This window comes from Humulus lupulus, chromosome 6, assembly GCF_963169125.1.
Source record: "Humulus lupulus chromosome 6, drHumLupu1.1, whole genome shotgun sequence".
In the NCBI taxonomy this organism is placed as follows: domain Eukaryota; kingdom Viridiplantae; phylum Streptophyta; class Magnoliopsida; order Rosales; family Cannabaceae; genus Humulus; species Humulus lupulus.
The window spans coordinates 153,784,908-153,802,897 of NC_084798.1; the positions used below are offsets into that span (position 1 = coordinate 153,784,908).

The following is a 17,990-nucleotide window of genomic DNA, read 5'->3' on the forward strand; positions in this document are numbered from 1 at the left end:
AATTATCTAGAATATTTTTAAAACTTTAAAAATTCTTTATAACTACTATATATATCATCATCAAAAAATTGAGATTACAACTTAATCACTGTACCAATAATATAAAAAGTTTCGTCCCAATATAAATATATATCAATAGCATAGCTTATATTAGTTCTTTATGTGAGCGAGCTTGAGACATGTATTACCTATGGGTATAGGATACACATTAAAATCTAAATGACTATGAACTAAAAAACTTTATTTTCTTAAAATATATAAACTTATGTTTTAATCTTCATACTGTATTACAGAATTGAATTCTTTGTATATATGTACTAATTGGATAGAAAAATCAGAGGTCGGATATTTTTATCTTTACACTACCCATATATTTATATATATCTCAAATATTAAAGACCATTCAGTCACTCTGTTCTAGAATTTGTTAGATTAGATATTACCTTAACAAAATACAACAGCTAGGATGTCAATTTAATAGTTCTTTAAACCATTACACCAAAAAGAAATTATACTTATAAATATAAATTGTATTTTTTTTATCAACTTTGTGGTTATTATTAAGGTCATAAAAAGATAATGCCATAAAAAGTTACTCATAACTAGTCTCGTAAGAGTTCACTAATCTAGAGCTATGTTAACTTGTTCACTCTGCTAAAAGTTTCTCTCAAGTCTAAACTTTCTGTTTTCTCAATGAATTCAAACTTAGAAAATGTTTCTCTCCTGTTAATTGTAGTGTTCTGTAACTCAGGAACCAAATCCACGTCTGATCACTGTGGACGCTACTGCAGAGTCTATATGGAATGTGAGGAATTCCATGGAAGTTGAACAGTCTATTGACTCAGGTGAAGTGATATCTGGTCAGTTTTATCTTCAGTCATCTTTAATCTTTATATATGTTTTATTTGATAATGCTCATGTTGAAAATGCTGAGGAGGGCAACCAAACATATCATGTTGTTTTGATTAATGCACTCAAAATATTTTGAACATTATCATATTTGAATGTCTCAAGATTGATTGATCTGCTTATTAGCCAGTATGCCTGCTCTTTTTCTGAATTTCTTTGGCTGAGATTCCTTTTTATTGCTTCTCATTTTATGCTTTGATGATTTCCAGAAACCAAACAATCAAATTATGAAAATTTATGATCATTTGGTTTTGTTGAGATACTAAGTTCTACATTTTATAGGAATGATGGCACCACATGATTATTCCATGAATCATCATCATCACCATCACCATCTGCTGCATAATGAGGCAATTATGCAGGCTGCTTCCCCCGGAACTGTGCCTCAACTCCACTCTATTGTGACTGATACTAGGTATGAGATAAGGACTATTTCAATGGAATCAGAAATTGTGCCTTATGATTTTTTTGCGGCTGAACAAACTAATCAAGAGAACGGCTCAGGAAATATGATCTCAAATCCTCCGAATTTGCCTGATTTAAATGCTGAGGAGGGCAACCAAACATATCAAGAGAACATCTCGGGGAGTGTTAGTGCTGCACAAGCTCAAAATGTGCCTAATGTTGGCGATGAGGGGGCAAATCAAATTTCTCAAGTGAACGCCTCGTTGGATATTAATTTACGTCCTCCAAACGCGTCTAATATGATTGATGCAGACCTTAATATGATCCCTGAAGAGTATCCTCTATTTTTCCTTGTGTTATGTTATCCATAAGTAAAGTATTTTACATTCCAATATGAAATGAGTATAACATGAAATATGTTTAAATCCCCCATCTGAACTTGGCATCTCTATTGTTCCATATCCTTGACATATCTAACCTCAAGTTATTATCTGGTTCCTCTTTTTGAGAAGCTGTTGAGTGATACTGATACTGATCCCAAGTTAGCACACCTGGTGCTGCCTAAGCGTAGCGCTGAGGTGAGTTCAAAGTCTCCCATTTAGGATTTGAATTAGTTTAAGTTAAAATTGTAAACTGGTTTGAAAAGGGTGCATTTTCATGATCAACTGCATAAGTTTGAACTATTTTTTGAAAAATAGAATGCATACTTTGGGCTTGAAAATATGTTGACAGAGTACTCACAAGTTACAATGAAACAGACCTACTTTCCAGCTGTGGCTGATGGCCAAGGATATGCCATAAATATCCAGGATATGGAAGGCAACGACTGGCAGTTTCACTACCGTTTTTGGCTGAATAATCACAACAAGATGTATATACTGGAAGGAATGAAGCAGTACATGTCCTCGGTGAATTGGCAAGCTGGTGACTCAGGTAATTATGTAACTCATGCAATATTAAAGTCTTTAAATCCATTTCATTTTGCTTCACTGTGATTGTTGATGTTTGCTGTTGCTTTTATGCTACTGCCATTTCATTATTGAACTCATCTCACTTGAAGACAAATGTTAGCCCTTTTTATTTTATTTTTCCAAAGTTGTCAGAAGTACTTAAGAGTTCTTTCATATTGTCAATTATGTCAACATTGAGGAAGTTCTTTCATCATGAACCTTGGTCTATTTCTTCTTGAATATCACATCTGCATGTGTTTAAAATTTTCATTTTAAGTCCCGACAAAAAAAAAATCATTTTAAGAATATGTGGCTTGGTAGTTCTGTGACCAATAATTTTGAATTTTTTCAGTGGCATTTTACCGGAAGGAACCTCAAGGAACTTTGGTCATTGAAACTAAGACGGGTGCATATGGTGCGTCTGGTGCATCCGGTGCACCTGCTTCTGCCAACTCTTAAGGTAAGGCACCATAAAAGTAATCGGCATTTTCATCTTCATTATATGGCTTCACATTGGTTTAAAGGAGTGTGTTTTGTGTTTGTTAGATTTGGTTCATATTGGCTTTTGATTCACTCTCATTTGGGGGCATTTTACTAGTACAAACAATAAGCTTTATTCTGCGCTTGCTACTTTGCAATCATAATAGATTGAGAGAGAAAAAAAGGAATATTACTTCTAGCTTCTCTTTCTGAGTTCAATCTGATATAATATTCCTACACTAGAGAATTGTGTTAATTTCTTGCCTGGAATGTAGGGCATCAGAACTAGCTTTCTTTCTCTTGAACAAGAAAACCTGCAACAGTGAAACAAAACAGAAGTCCAAAACCATGGGGTTGGAGACTTCTTTCGAGGGCCCAACTTGCCTTGCAAAAAAGTCTAATGATTAAACAAAATTTGGTTTTGTTGATTAGATTTTTCAACTTTAAAGTGTTTCATCATACTTAAATTCTTGTTCTTTTGGCAATGATCCTAACAAGTTTTTTCTTACCTCTCAGGATCATGTCCTCTGATGCGGTGAAGGGTGGTTGGGCACAATTGCTATGTGGTGACAGAAACTAGTGTTTTACATTTCATGGACTGCTGTTTTCCTTTTTTTAGTTATTGAACCTATGGCGTTCGCAAAGTACTACAAACTTAAGTTTATTTTCTGAAAACTTCATTGAAGACCATTTAATTTTCTTGCTCCTTGAACTGAAAGACAGAACATGTTTGTGACAATTTGTTTGAACTTTTATTTATGTGCAACTTAGCTTTACATAACTTCATTCTATGTCCTATGATGGAACTACTAGATGTGGTTCAAGGTTGTTAGGTCCTTAAAAGTAGATTGTTGATGGTATATCATAGTATATTTGGGAGGGTTATATATTCTATAGTTCATTGAACTAATTGACTTGAAGTATGTTCTTAAACAGTGGCTTTTACATCTTTAGATTGGAAATGCTAAGATGAGTCTTAGCTCATTGTTTATAGAAGGAGTCTCAATGAGTGAGGGGTCATATAAGTTTGGCTAGACGTTGACTCGCAGAGTTCGATACTATTGAGACATTACAGAAGGAACAGTTTGTTTAGTTCTACTCAGGTACATGCTAGAATTCCATTACCATAACTGGTTCAACATCATGGTCTTGGAAATAGAACAATATAGGTGAAAATGCATTAGAAGTGGACCAAGTTTTTATGCTTAAATCTATGCTATGAGTCCTCTTGAAATTGTCAAGATAGTGAACGGAAGCCATTGTTTACACCTGGAAAACAATCGCATGACTTCGATTTCAGATAGTTTGAATATATTTTAGTTAATAGCTATCCAAATCTGAGTCCCCGAAACAGTTATATACATGGCAAATAAGATGACTTGTAGGGATAGGATATTTCGTCGACCTCTAGTGCATATCAGTAATCAGTTGTGCAAACACTACTACTATTGGCAATTTTTTGGCCGTTATAGCTTTGGAGTTTTCAATTCTAGGAAAGAGGGTCTTGTCGATAGCTTATGGAATAGAGTTAAGGGGCATTGGGTGCATTGTGGCTAAGCAATGTAGAATAGTTCAATATTTTGATGTTTTCTGAGTTTTTAAGGGATTGAGAATCTTTTTTGTAATTTAGTTTTGGTGGACCTCTCACCTCCTTTCATCATTCATTATTATGTGCAATTTTTTGCATCTTAAGTTTTTCAATTTGTAGTAAATAGAAAATATGGTCTTTAAAATTGTTATTTTGCAGTTAGATCATTCATTGAATGAACAAAAGTTAGTCATGAAATCCAAATTGTTAAGTTCTACGTCGTATTTTGAGTAGTAATCATAACAATCTTTAATAGGTGACAAAAACTATATTACATATTCACAACAAACTCAAATGACAAATAGAAAATAATTAAAAAAAGAAAGAGGTTGAGATAATGAAAGTAATCAGAAATGTAGCATTGGCGTGTCACTTAAATTATGTTTAACGTTCTACTCTCACCAACTGCCGTTTGTCTCTTAACTAACAAAACAACAAAAAAAACTACCATTTTGACTTTCATTTCGCTACTCCAAACCAGAACTGACACCTCTCTCTCTATATAAAAATCTATAACCCCTTGTTTGGCTGCTGAGAAAATTGGGTAGGAAAATTTTCAATTTTTGTTTCATTTCTCATTTTGCTAGCCCAGTATCTGCACTACTTATTTCTGGGTTGGAAACAGTTTTGGAAAAAGGGACAATTTAAGATTCGAAATTCCCTATTTCGGTCTCTAAGATTCTGTGTAATCGTCCTTGAGATGAGTTTAATCCTAAACTGTTGCGGTAGCTATGGCATTCATTCTCTCAGAATTTCACGTCTCAAGGGGGCTCCTCGCAAAAGGACTAATGGTGAGTCTGTTTGGTCTCTACTTTCCTACCATCTATTGTTCATGTGTTTTATTAGGGTTTTATACTCTCTAGGGAAACAAAGTTCTCACCTTTAAGTAGTCTATCCTTCGTTTTGTTCCAAGTTCTAATGAAATTTATAATTAAAAATTTTAGTGTTTGCAGAATTTGAGGAACTGTTTCAATTAGCTTTAATAAACTCTATTGGTTACTATTTTTTGAAGAATTTCATTGAGCCATTGACAAAGTTGATTTCCAATTTTCTGCAAATGGCATTATTGTATAGTGAGAGGCCTTAACATTTCTGTGACTAGTGAGATTGCCTGTATGAATGTTATATAACATTTTATAATCTTTATTTTCAAGGTATCCATACGAGGCCAATCGCATTTCTGAAAAAATCATCTTCCATAGATGAGGATGATCATTGCCGAGCACTTGTACCATTGTCAAAGATCAATGTAAACAGCAGCTTGAGCTTTATCGCAGTTATGAATGCCATGGCTGGTAATAGTGTTTATTCTTTGCTTAACATGATATGTTATACTATTTGTCCTCCCTTTTCAAAGAGGTTTATTAAATGTTTTTTTTTGCCCATTTTCTATATTGTATTGCATCTATGTTCTCCTGATCCTTTAATTTTTCACTTGGGAGGGGAATGTTGTTTTGATGGCTTGGAAAGTACTCATCACCTTAACTTACTCTTGGACACTATTTATGCATGTGGTCGCACTTTTCATTTGCGTGTTTTATTTAATGTTCTTTCTTACAGATTCACTTATGTCTTATTTCTTGTCTCATAGTTCATCTATGAGCATTTCATTACTTTATAATGACTGCTTGTAATCAGTTTCCTCTGTTTATAATGATTTCAGTAGCAAATTTGGCTGCAGTCGACCTAGCAAAGGCAGTGAGTACAAGAACTTTCTTCAGAAATTTCCTTATGTGCTTCCTAGTTTATTGATTCTTTCTGTGTACTTCGTATTCATTACAAATTTGTGGTTTCCCGTTTTGTCATCTAATGTGAAAAAAGCTTTAAGAACTTAAGATAATCACATTTAGCTGTTTTTTCAAGAAATATAGTTCTGAAATTTTCCCCAAAAGATACTGCTTTATGTTGTTATGAAACTCTTCATTCTAGATGTGGTTGCATATATATCCAGGAACTAGAATTATTTTTCTTTGCCAGGAAACGGCTGCTTCAGTGTACACTTTGTCTGGTGGAGGCCTTGGAGATTGGTTTGGAGGCTTTCTTTTTACTGCTGGTCAATCCGCTAATGATGCTGTTCAGGACCAATTAGCAGCACTAAGTTTCACTAGGTTCAGCTCATTCCCCCTCAATTTCTATGGGTATCTGTGAACTTACAAGCCAAAATTTGTTTTATGCTTTATTTTTATAAGTGTATTATTTTCTGCAGTGTGGCAGTAATTTTTGGGGCAGGGCTTGTAACCAGCCTTTCACCTTGTACTCTGAGTGTTTTACCACTGACCCTTGGTTACATTGGTAAGCAATTTATGTGTAAAATCTCTCCGCACTTGTGTCATTATCTTTGGCTATATCCCTTGGCAACTGTTGTACATATTACCATTACGTATACTAATTTATGGTTTGTTTACAGGTGCATTTGGCTCTGGGAAAAGCAGATCAGAGGTAATTGCTTGCTAACTGAGTTATTTTCATCCAAATGTTCCTTTATTGTTTTCCATTGCTGAACCGGTGAGCTCTATAACCCAAGGGTCTGTGGACATGCTATACTATATTAAAAAATGATGAAAATGAGAACTATTATCACTGGTATTGGCCCTTTTAAGAGTATAAAAATAATTCTGGTGGCTATATGCATTTAAATGAAGGCCACCAATTGATGTGTTTCTTTGCATCATACACCACATGTGGTCCTGTTTTATGAATTTTGATATCTTTCCTAGCCAGGTTATTGGGAATTCAATTTCATTCTCTTTGGGGTTGGCAACTACACTAGCAGTATTAGGCATAGCAGCCTCATTTGCTGGAAAGGCATATGGACAGATAGGTCAAGGGTTACCTTTGGCTGCTTCAGGTTTAGCTGTTGTTATGGGCCTTAATCTCCTTGAGGTATTATTTTGCTATCGAAGAATGTTCTGACTTCATTTATTCTAACGATTCATTGTGTGATTGATCCTACATGTAAAATTTGCAGATAATTGAATTGCGACTTCCATCTTTTTTTGACAATTTCGATCCCCGTGCTGCTGCTGCTAATTTGCCATCAAGTAATTGACCCTTTTCTTTTCATTCTAGTTTTTACTGCTCTTCTTATTTGTATGGAGTTGGTTTTCTAAAAATCTTACAAGTTTCAATTTTGAAACAATTTGATAGGTGTGCAAGCATATCTAGCTGGCCTTACATTTGCTTTAGCTGCCTCACCGTGCAGTACCCCCGTACTCGCCAGCTTATTAGCATATGTAGCTACTTCCAAGGTATTTTAAATATTTGCTAATGCTGTTGGACTCATTCCAACCGGATTTGTATAGTAGCTGAGTGAAACCCAAGAGGAGTAGCTCAAATAATCTGACATGTGGTTTGCTCTATGAAACCTTGAGGTTCGAGTTCCTCCTGGGTACCTACATAGCAATTGCTATAGTTTTCTGATCCCCAAATATAGTTGGGTTTGGTGGGGAGCCTAGTTTCAAAAATATACTAGCTGATTGAGTTAATTTTTTATCCAGTGACAGCAGGCCTTGAATGTTCTTAAACTGCAAATATGTTAATCAATAAACAAGGAAAATTTCGACAACAAATTTCAGAGATGCATTCTAGCTCATTCATGATATGACATTGTCTAGCTAGTTAACATATTCAATGCCTTGTTTCTCCTTTATAACAGGACCCAATTATAGGCGGAAGCCTACTGCTGACCTATACCACCGGCTATGTTGCTCCTCTGCTCCTTGCTGCTTCTTTTGCTGGAGCACTGCAGGTATGTGGTTTTTTCATTGGAGACGCTAATTGTTTTGTTGAACAAGAAGTAAACTATTCCTTCCATCAGTTATTTTAACTTTGAAATTGACTAAATTGCAAAATAATAAAATGCTATACTTCTTTCCCTTATATTGGTGATTGAAGTCAGATTATTGCTTTATTGTTTCTCAAACTAAACTACTCAATATAATTTGACTCATGCTATGTGCAGAGCCTGCTTTCATTTCGCAAATTTTCAGCTTGGATCAACCCAGTAAGGTGATGATTCTTGATCTTTCATTTGATCTTTTACAACTATTGAATATAATTTACGGTTTCACTCTCTCGTTGTACACTCTTATAATGGCAGCTTAACTTTCTCTTAAACCGTCTTTCTAACCATATTCACCAGACACCAAACTATGCTTATTCTTTTCCACGTTCTCACCTTTTTTCCTTGTTTATTTTTGCAGTGGTGCCCTACTGTTAGGAGGAGGTGTATATACTTTCCTAGATAAACTTTTCCCAGCCTCAACAATGTCTATGTAAATATTGTTCCCCGTACATAAAATATAAAGTCAAATAAAACAAAAAGGCAGCTCAAAATTACATCTCAAAGACTCAAACATGTATTGTATATCAAATCATCTAAATATTTGTAACAGAACATGTATTGGCAATAAATGGGTGTATAAAATAAAATACAAATGTCACTATTGACAGGTACAAAGCACGTCTAGTAGCAAAGGGTTATACCCAACAACAAGGTATAGATTACCTTGAAACTTTTGCACCAGTGGCAAAGTTTAACACCTTAAAACTTTTACTTGCTCTAGCTGCCATTAAAAATTGGAAATTGCACTAAATGGATATTAATAATACTTTTTTACATGGTGATTTAAATGAGAAAGTTTACATGTTTCACACCTAAGGGGGAGTTTCCCTCCAATGTTGTTTGTAAGTTAAATAAAAGCTTGTATGGTTTGAACCAAGCTTCACGCCAATGGTATGCTAAACTAAGTACTACTCTTATCAATGATGGCTTCAAACAATCTCCTTCTCACCATTCTCTATTCATAAGAACCACTTCTACTAATTTTTTTTGTTTTTTTAATATATGTTGATGACATTGTCATTGCTAGTAACAATGATCTAGATGCAACTATTTTTAAAGCTAAGTTACACTCTAACTTTCAACTTAAGGATCTTGGTCTTTTACATTTTTTTTCTTGGTCTAGAGATTGGTCGCTCTACAAATGGTATTTCTGTTTCACAATGTCATTTTACTCTCCAAATTTTAAGTGATACAGGATATCTAGGTGCTAAAGCTTCTTCAATTCCAATGGAACCAAATATAAAGCTTAGTGCCAACCAAGGGGATGTTCTTACTGATCCTACTTCCTATAGAAGTCTCATTGGTGAGTTAATTTTCTTAACAATAACCAATAGGTTAAGTCAATATCTTAGTGAGCCACGATAACCTCATATGCAAGCTGCCCAAAGAGTTCTACACTATCTCAAAGGAACTTCAGGCCAAGGCTTGTTTTTCTCTTATCACAACCTCATCTCACAGCTTATGTTGAAACTAACATGTTTTCTTAGCACTTGCCCGGATACAAGACGATCCATTACCAGGTTTTGCATATTTTTGGGTCGATCCCTAGTATCATGGAAGTCCAAGAAACAAAATACTATCTCTCGTTCCTCTGCCGAGCAAAATATCGAGTAATGGCTAACACCACTTGTGAAATATTATGACTCCTTGCTCTTCTCAAAGATTTTGGCGTTCCTCATCTACAATCAGCTATATTATATTGTGATAACAACGCTGCCATACACATTTAAGAGAATCCGGTATTCCATGAGCGCACCAAACATGTGGCCATTGATTGTTATATTGTCCGAGAAAAAGTCCAAAATGTTCAGCTCAAATTAGTTCATGTCTCTTCCAACAACAATAATGTAGCTGATAATTTTACAAAACCTTTGTTTCCTTCTCACTTTAATGGCTTACTGTCCAAGATGAGTGTCCCTAATCTGTACCACTCACCTTGCGGGGAGGAGTATTACATTAGGAAAAATCTGGGTATATTAACAAAGGTAAATGTACAGAACCAGACAGTTTTTCATTCAATAAAAACAGAACAATTTCTCCTCCTGTTACAGACCTTATAAGCCGTCTATTTTTAATGGCTTACTGTCCAAGACAAGTGTCACTAATCTGTACCACTCACCTTGCGGGGGAGTATTACAAAGGAAAATGTACAGAACCGGAGTATTACAAAGGCAAATGTACAGAACCAGACAGAGTTTTTCATTCAATAAAAACAGAACAATTTCTGCTCTTATAAGCCGTCTATTTTTATGACTGAGTGCTATGCTTTCTCCAACTTCAACCATTTTGTTGGCCATATCATATCGATTCTACCAAACATGTACTGGTCCTATCACTCTATCTTGCATTAGGTCGCTATTTTCACTGCATTATTTATTACACGCTACAAAAAAGCTCATCTCTTTCAACATTGTTAACCACACAATTCATATCCCTCAATAAAAATCGGAATTTCGAGTCACCTAAAATAGTAATAAATAAATAATAAAATAATTGCTAAATACACAACCAATCCAAAATAAAATCTTTCCAAAACTTTACCGTTTAAATTTATGCCATTTTTGCATTCTACACCTAATATGTATTGTCACCTGTTTCATTCAAATCATCAAACATATTTATATTTTTTCCCGCAATGGAAAAATAAAAAAGTGTGACCAACCAATGAAATCACGCCACGTGGTCTCTCCAAGTGAGGATCGACTTGATGATCATCTCGATGACGAGGAGCATTGAGAACACGCTCCCCTCTTCTTCTAACCCACACTAGTGCGCCCCGCGACTAATCATCTCTTGGTACTGATTCAACGACTCCTGCCTCTGCAGCCTCATCTCCTCGTTAAACTTCTTAATGAACGCTTCCACTCGCCGATTCAAATCGTCCTGACTCAGCGACGGTTCCTTCCTCAGTTTCCCGGACCCACCACTCGCCGGACTCAGCTGCGTCGTCGACGAGTTCCGGTCACTGAATGTCCCCGATTTCTTCATCTTCGGCGCCGGAGGCGGCGACGAACACTCCGACCTCGTTTGACTGCTCCGTCGCACGTGCGATTCCCACGTGTCGGATTTCTTCAGATGTCTTGTCAGCGGTATCGGACGGCCCTCCGTTATTGTCTTCCACGTGTTTTCCAGCGTGTCCTGCCTCTTAGGCGGTTTCGATACTCTGAGCGACTTACCACCTGTACCACAAAACATAATTAACCACATACAAAACTTTAATTACATATTTGCCACTCAGAAATCAATAAGATGTGAACTCTGACCACCGAAAGTTAGGATGATCTAAATCTGACCAGTCCAATCCCTATCAGAAAAATTCAAAAAAAGTTGGGCAATAAATACCTTCGGGACTGCCTTTGGCAGCTTTTCTGTGACCAAACCTAGCTGAAATCGGCGGTTTCTCATTCTCATTCGAAAAGCAAAGCTCAGCAGAATCTTTTCTCTGTAGACCGTTCCATGTCGTCGACGGTACAACCGTTTCTTCACCGCCGTTCATCACAACCCTATCAGTACTAGCACTGACCTCTTTCAAAACTTGTCTTATCGGCGGTGGCGCGTACGCTGTCTCCGCTACCGTGATCTGAGCTTCCGAAACTTTCGCCGCCGTTGCAACCTCATTCGGATCGTAACCGCATCCAGTCAAAACGAGGCCGGTGTACGCCGCGTAATCCGTCCTCCCGACTACGACGTCGTGGTTTCCGTCTAAGATCTTCACTGTCTCTACCGTAACCGGCGGAACAACCATCATATCTGGCAACGGAGAAGGCGGCGGAGGATTGTCGACCTTCTGCTGGAGCTTGGAGGAAGCGACGATGCTGAGAATGATGCAGTTAATGATGACGTAAAGGTACGGAGGCTCTAGCCATGAGAGAGCGAAGCTCCATAGAGAAGGGATCTCGGAAGATACGAAATTCGTTACCACCGGAACTGAGAGCTTCACAGCCATCGCCATGGACAAAACGCCGGTTGAAATTAGCACTACTTTGAGTGAAAGCGCCCAATTGTTGCTCGAGCTCGAAGAAGAAGAGTACATGGCCATGGCTTTTATTTTGTTTTTTTTTTTAAATATTTTTATTTTCCGGTGACGGATCCAAAATCCAGAGCTGGGATTTATAAGTGAAAGAGAGATAGAGAGGGTACTAGTAACGAGGAAAAAGACTATATATATAGGAAGAGTACGGAACTTCAGTGATGGAATATGAGCCGTTGGATTACAGCTTGAGATGAACGAAGAAAATAAAAAGGTTGGGGAAATTTTGGGTCTCCATGTGTGTAAAATATGACACGTGAGCAATAAATGGTTTTCTTCCACGTAGCACTAGTGACAAGTTGAGTGTAACTTTTCCTTTTTTTAACTATTGAAAGTTGAAGCTTAATCTTAAACTAAAAAGTACGGTGCACACGGGTCGGGTTTCAAATTTATTGGGTTTGGGTTTTACGGGTTTCGGGTTGAGAAAAATGGTACTGAAACTGATTCGAATTTTTCGGATTTTTTCGAGTTTCGGGTTGGCCTGAGTCATTTGTGTTTTGGGCTGAAAAGCTAAATTTTGTAAAAATACCATTTTTTTACACTTTTTTTCAAGAATACCATTTTTTCGGATTTTGAGTTTGATTTTGGGTTGGACTGGGCCAATTGGGTTTTGGACCGAAAATCCAATATTGCAAAAATACCATTTTTACACTTTTTTTTTCAAAAATACCATTTTTTCAAAAATATTTTTTTTTTCAGATTTCGGGTTTGAACCCGAACCCGACCCGACTTTTGTCGGGTTCGGGTCGGATTTAACCCGAATCTGACGGGTTTTCCCAAAAAACGAGTTTTCAGATTGCGGGTCGGACGGGTTTGCGAGTTTTGCGGATTTTTCAGGTCAAATGTTCACCCCTATTAAAAAGGTTAATATTCATATTTATCCTGAATTTTTTGGAAATACACATTTGGTTTTTTTTTTATAATAATCACTTGAAACTCTTTATTTACAAAAACTACCCATTTTAGTACTATGAGTGCATTTAAAATTTTAAAATTCTCATAATATCCTAATTTAAATATTTAATTAAATTATTATATATTTTTATACAATTTATAATTAACAAATTATTTAAAATATTTTTTAAATTTTCTTTCTTTTTTTTTCTCTCTCTCTTCTTTCTTTTTGGGGTGGGTGGTCGGAACTGAGGCTGGGGGTCGGACGGGAGGCTCGGGACTGGAGTGGGGGTTGCGGGAGGTCGGATCCTCGAGGGGGATCGAACTCGGTTGCCGAGGTGGATGCGGAGAGATCGCTGAGGGGGTCGGGGGTTGCCTGTAGGAAGGTTGGAGGGGGGCTGCGGGGGGTCGGGGTGGCTCTTGGGTGAGAGGGGGAGAGAAAGGGAGGAAGAGAGATAAAAAAAATTAAAAATTAAAAAATATTTTTATAATTCAGAATTTACTTTTTATTATTAAATAAATATAAAAGATATATAATAATCTGATTATATATTTAAATGAGGGTATTTTGGGAATATTAAAAGTTTAAATGCACTCAGGGTACCAAAGTGAATAGTTTTTGCAAATAGATGATACCAAGTGATCATTATTCAAAATCTAAGGTATCAATTGTGTATTTCGACAAAACACATTATATAAAATGAGAATTTACCAAAAAAATATGAGATTTTGATAAATAAATAAAATGTTAAATCCGAAAACATGACTTATCTAAAATTGAACAATGACAGTGTGCTTAATTAACATGAGACTTACCATCAAAGTTAGCCAACCTTTAATATTATATGGTAATGATGATTTTACATTTTACATCTTTTTTATTCAATATAAGATGTGACATGGTGAATCTATAATGGTTTCCCAACTAGTTAATAGTTATTCCACATATTGTTTAGTAATGATTGTTTTCAAAGGCTGAAAGTTACTGGTTGTGCATAATGAAAGTAATTAATTAGTTGGGTCCAATAATAATTACTTTTTCACAAAGTCACTCAATTTTTTGGAGCCTCCCAAAAAGAAAAGTCCAGCTACATTATGTGCTACAACCACAAAAATACCCATAGACATAAAGCTACAAATAATTTAGTTAAGTTTCATAAAGAAGTGCATTTATGATAAGAACCAAAGAGCCTTCTCTTTCTTTTTTTGCTTTGTTTTTCTCCTACAATGTTACTTATAAAGTATTAGAGTCGGTAGTAAAAGCTTGTTTGTCCTTTTTTTTTTGGAGTGATAATTGGGACAGATATTATACTCAACTACAGTCTCAATAATTCCAACCAGAGTAGCCATTGTGGCTTTTCCCAATGCCATTAATTAAATAATAGAACCAAATGACCAAAAAACAGCATGTTCTTGCTAGTAATCCTTATGTTTCTTTTTGTGGGATTTAGTTATATGTAATAATCTTTAATTAAAAAATTAAAATAAAAAGGACGCATTTTTGTTTAATTTTTAAATGTGTTTATTGATAATCTTCCTAGAGAACCCAACTACAGGTGCTTACTCTTCATGTTCTGTAATTAAACTTTCAATGCGGTACACTGTGAGTGTTGTCAGGAATATTTATTTGAATATTTAAAAATGCTGAGTCGTCTCAACGGCTATATATTTATTTGACCGTTAACATCGGAGGTGTTTTATCACTGGCCCATTGTGTTGATGGGTTATTCTTTTGGGCTTCCCACGTGCCATTTAGCCCATTGGCTATCCCCTGTACCGACCACGTTTCATTATTTATATATGTCGAATTTATTTATTTTTTGTTGAGAAAAATAAAACTTTTGCAAGGACGTCGGAAAGGGAAGATGAAGGGGGCAGGGTGCAAAATGATTTATGTTGTGTGAAAATAAGTAAATGTCCATGTTTTTAATTTTGTAGTAAAATAGCCTAATCATTTATTTAATATCACATATTACAAAATACACCCTTTAACAAATTATTATTTTATTTTAAATATTTTAATATTATAGTATATGTATATTAGTTTTGTTTAATTAGTTTTTATTTTAAAATTATTTTGATTTTTTTTTCGTTTTGTATGGATTGTTGAATGATATAATATACCACAAAATATATATATTGAGTTGAAAAATAATATATCATCAAAACTTACAAAATTATTACTAAAAAATGTATATACTATGCTAACAAAATTATATACTACCATGATACAAAATTATATACTACCACTATGTATAATAAAATAGAAATTAAATATCACAAAAAAAAAATTATATACCATACTACAAAAAACATATACACTAATTGAAAAATAATATACCAACAACCTATAAAAAATTTAAAAAATCAATATAACTTTAAAATAAAAACTAATTAAACAAAACTAATATACATATACCACTATATTAAAGTCATACAATCCTAAATAAATAAATAAATTATAAAAAAAGACAATTTAGATAATCAACAATGTAAAAGGGTCATTTATCTACAATTTAAAAAATGAGGACATTAGCTTCTTGATGGCTTTATTTTGGGTCATTTCTTATAATTTCTCAAGATAAATTTGTAGCGGGAACTTATAAATTTTTTTTTTTGGGATATAAATATATATTATTTGGCTATATTTTGTAAGTCAACGTACGGCTTTGATTGATAACGATTAAAATGTGATTTGTATTCTGCTAATATATCCAGTTTGTAACTATATTTTTGCTTAAATTGCCTGTTTTAAAAAAAGTATAACAAAGTTCATTTATTAGGCCATTTCAAAAATAAAATGCGTTAATATGGTCTGATATTGTAATATACACAGATTTAATAAAGCCTAACTAATTAGTATTAGCTGTGTGCTTTGTATTTGATGAACTAATTATAAGTATTCAATGAACATTTAGTTTCAAATATGCCCTAACTCAATCTTAATCTTACAAATATATATATATATATAAGGAACAACTACAACGCATCTTTTTTATTGTAATAGTGGTGCATTCTTTTTCTATTTCAACATAAATATAATCTAAAAAAAATTTATATGACGGTGTACATTGTAGATATTTAGAATATCCTGCAAATTTTGAAAAAATTCTGAATAGTTTACGAAGCCGAAAACAGTATTCAAACTGTTAAATTTTACACGCGTACACAAAAAAATAAGCACGCGTGCAACTGACAGTTTAGACCATGTTTCGATACCATAATTTATTCAGAATTTCTTGAAAATTTGTAGGATGATTTAGATATCTATAATATACACAATCATATAAAAAATTTGGCATTATAATTATTCAGGTGCTGAAATAAAAAAATGATGCATCAATATTGCAAAAAATAAGGATGCGTTGTAGTCACTCTCTGTGTATATTTAATTATCAACTTAACCATTTTTCTGGATTTGCAAATTCAAAACCCGACCTTATAAAATACGTCCTATGCAAAAGATATATGGCCAATTTAGGCATTTTTTTGACACCAATAAAAAGGGAAATGACTTGGAATTCGTACATGCCAAACATACTTATATATAAGTGGTAGTCTTTAGATTTGCTTCTGTGTGGTCTTAATAACTAGTCAGTTTGCACCAAACAAAACACACAAAAGCTAAGATATTTGTTTGTTTGGAGAAAGCCATAAGAGAAAGTCAATTTTTTTGGTCCTTCAAAATGATACTAGTATTTGAGAGATTAGAAAAAGTCTTAGTTTGTGTTGTTTTGTTAACTTCAGTGTTGAGAAAAAGTGAACTTGGATGACATAGTTTTGTTAGGCGAAGTATACCTAATCACAGATTGAGTATGAATTAAGCAAGTAAACGAAGATTATTATTTAATGATTTTTCAACTATGTGTAGCTAAAAAAAGATTAAGAAATTTTTCACCACAATTGGCCAAATATATGTCATGATAAATTTGTTCTTTTGCGCGCGCCGGAAGGTATTTTAAACCAAGAGAAACCAAACAAATCTCATGCATATATAAATTAAAAAATACTATCACAATCTTATTTTTATTTTAGATTTCATAATTATTTCACCAAATACCTTACAATGAAGTAAATTGAATCCATTTTCATTATGTTTAAAGACATGTTGTCGTGAAACATTGATACGAATTTTACATATCTTTCTTTTTTATTTGTTGAGATAGTTTAATTCAAAAGAATATTACTACGTGGTGCGTCTAAGCTAATCATTTTTAGTGACATGTGTATGAGTGGTTAAATTTAATTGCGTTAATATTTTAAATTATAATATGTAGAATCTAATTTTAAATTCAACCACCCATGACATAAGGCAGCATATCATATCTTATAATATCAATCTATTAAAAAATGTATTGAAATTATGATGATAATGGACAAAAATCATCTTAGAGTCGATGCCAATATTATCTCACCTTCGTCGTGGTTGATTAAATTTTTTGATAAAGTGATGATAAGAAGCAATTTTGTAAGTACACAAATTTTTATGGTAGTTTTTAACGAAGGATAATATCCTCTTAAGTTAATAATGATTTGTCATATTAAAGCACATACTCGTACTTGTGTACCCCAGTATTACACAGAGCAAAGCTGCTTATAAGGACGTGCAACAATTGCTCTTTTTAAATTGGGTTTTGTCATTTTCTTTTAAGTCAATAATATTTACCAATCAAAAATGAAAATTTGACTTTTGATGCATCAACAGTGTCCCGACAAAATAATAAAAAGCTTAAAAAATATTATATTTTTATCATAGTATTCCTCTGAATTTCCAAAATGTCTCTAACATAAGTTTTCCCTCTCTTTTTCTCAGTATTTACTCTCTATTTATTACGTTTTCTCTCTCTATTTCTCAAGCTCTCATACACAAAAAAACAAGTCAATCACCAT

The 17,990-nt window shown here is 34.2% G+C and overlaps 3 protein-coding genes across 3 annotated transcripts; 2 read left to right on the plus strand and 1 right to left on the minus strand.

The window, feature by feature from the left end:
* The first annotated feature begins 632 nt into the window (after window positions 1-632).
* On the plus strand, window positions 633-3,509 carry LOC133784251 (B3 domain-containing protein Os07g0563300-like). Its single transcript, XM_062223682.1, has 6 exons — window positions 633-860; window positions 1,192-1,648; window positions 1,799-1,892; window positions 2,073-2,247; window positions 2,617-2,724; window positions 3,261-3,509. The coding sequence occupies exons 1-5, from the start codon at window positions 818-820 to the stop codon at window positions 2,721-2,723; spliced, it is 876 nt and encodes a 291-aa protein (XP_062079666.1). The 5' UTR covers window positions 633-817; the 3' UTR covers window position 2,724; window positions 3,261-3,509.
* Window positions 3,510-4,753: 1,244 nt separating this feature from the next.
* LOC133782616 (cytochrome c-type biogenesis ccda-like chloroplastic protein) lies at window positions 4,754-8,791 on the plus strand. Its single transcript, XM_062221949.1, has 13 exons — window positions 4,754-4,876; window positions 4,958-5,123; window positions 5,487-5,627; window positions 5,996-6,030; window positions 6,310-6,440; window positions 6,539-6,624; window positions 6,740-6,771; window positions 7,054-7,215; window positions 7,301-7,373; window positions 7,480-7,580; window positions 7,988-8,080; window positions 8,294-8,340; window positions 8,535-8,791. Exons 2-13 carry the CDS (start codon window positions 5,033-5,035, stop codon window positions 8,608-8,610), a joined length of 1,068 nt encoding a protein of 355 aa, XP_062077933.1. The 5' UTR covers window positions 4,754-4,876; window positions 4,958-5,032; the 3' UTR covers window positions 8,611-8,791.
* A 1,816-nt stretch (window positions 8,792-10,607) lies between these two features.
* Window positions 10,608-12,459, minus strand: LOC133782615 (uncharacterized). The gene is made up of 2 exons (XM_062221948.1): window positions 11,519-12,459; window positions 10,608-11,355 (listed from the first exon to the last, which is right to left on the minus strand). The coding sequence occupies exons 1-2, from the start codon at window positions 12,213-12,215 to the stop codon at window positions 10,943-10,945; spliced, it is 1,110 nt and encodes a 369-aa protein (XP_062077932.1). The 5' UTR covers window positions 12,216-12,459; the 3' UTR covers window positions 10,608-10,942.
* Between the last annotated feature and the right edge of the window lie 5,531 nt (window positions 12,460-17,990).

Coding starts and splice junctions, on each gene's coding strand:
- LOC133782615 (XM_062221948.1), bottom strand. CDS start 12,215: ATGGCCATGTACTCTTCTTCTTCGAGCTCGAGCAACAATTGGGCGCTT. Junction 11,356..11,518: donor TGCCAAAGGCAGTCCCGAAG/GTATTTATTGCC, acceptor TTTGTGGTACAG/GTGGTAAGTCGCTCAGAGTA.
- LOC133782616 (XM_062221949.1), top strand. CDS start 5,033: ATGAGTTTAATCCTAAACTGTTGCGGTAGCTATGGCATTCATTCTCTC. Junction 6,441..6,538: donor GCAGCACTAAGTTTCACTAG/GTTCAGCTCATT, acceptor TATTTTCTGCAG/TGTGGCAGTAATTTTTGGGG. Junction 7,581..7,987: donor CATATGTAGCTACTTCCAAG/GTATTTTAAATA, acceptor CCTTTATAACAG/GACCCAATTATAGGCGGAAG.
- LOC133784251 (XM_062223682.1), top strand. CDS start 818: ATGGAAGTTGAACAGTCTATTGACTCAGGTGAAGTGATATCTG. Junction 1,893..2,072: donor TGCCTAAGCGTAGCGCTGAG/GTGAGTTCAAAG, acceptor ACAATGAAACAG/ACCTACTTTCCAGCTGTGGC. Junction 2,248..2,616: donor TTGGCAAGCTGGTGACTCAG/GTAATTATGTAA, acceptor GAATTTTTTCAG/TGGCATTTTACCGGAAGGAA.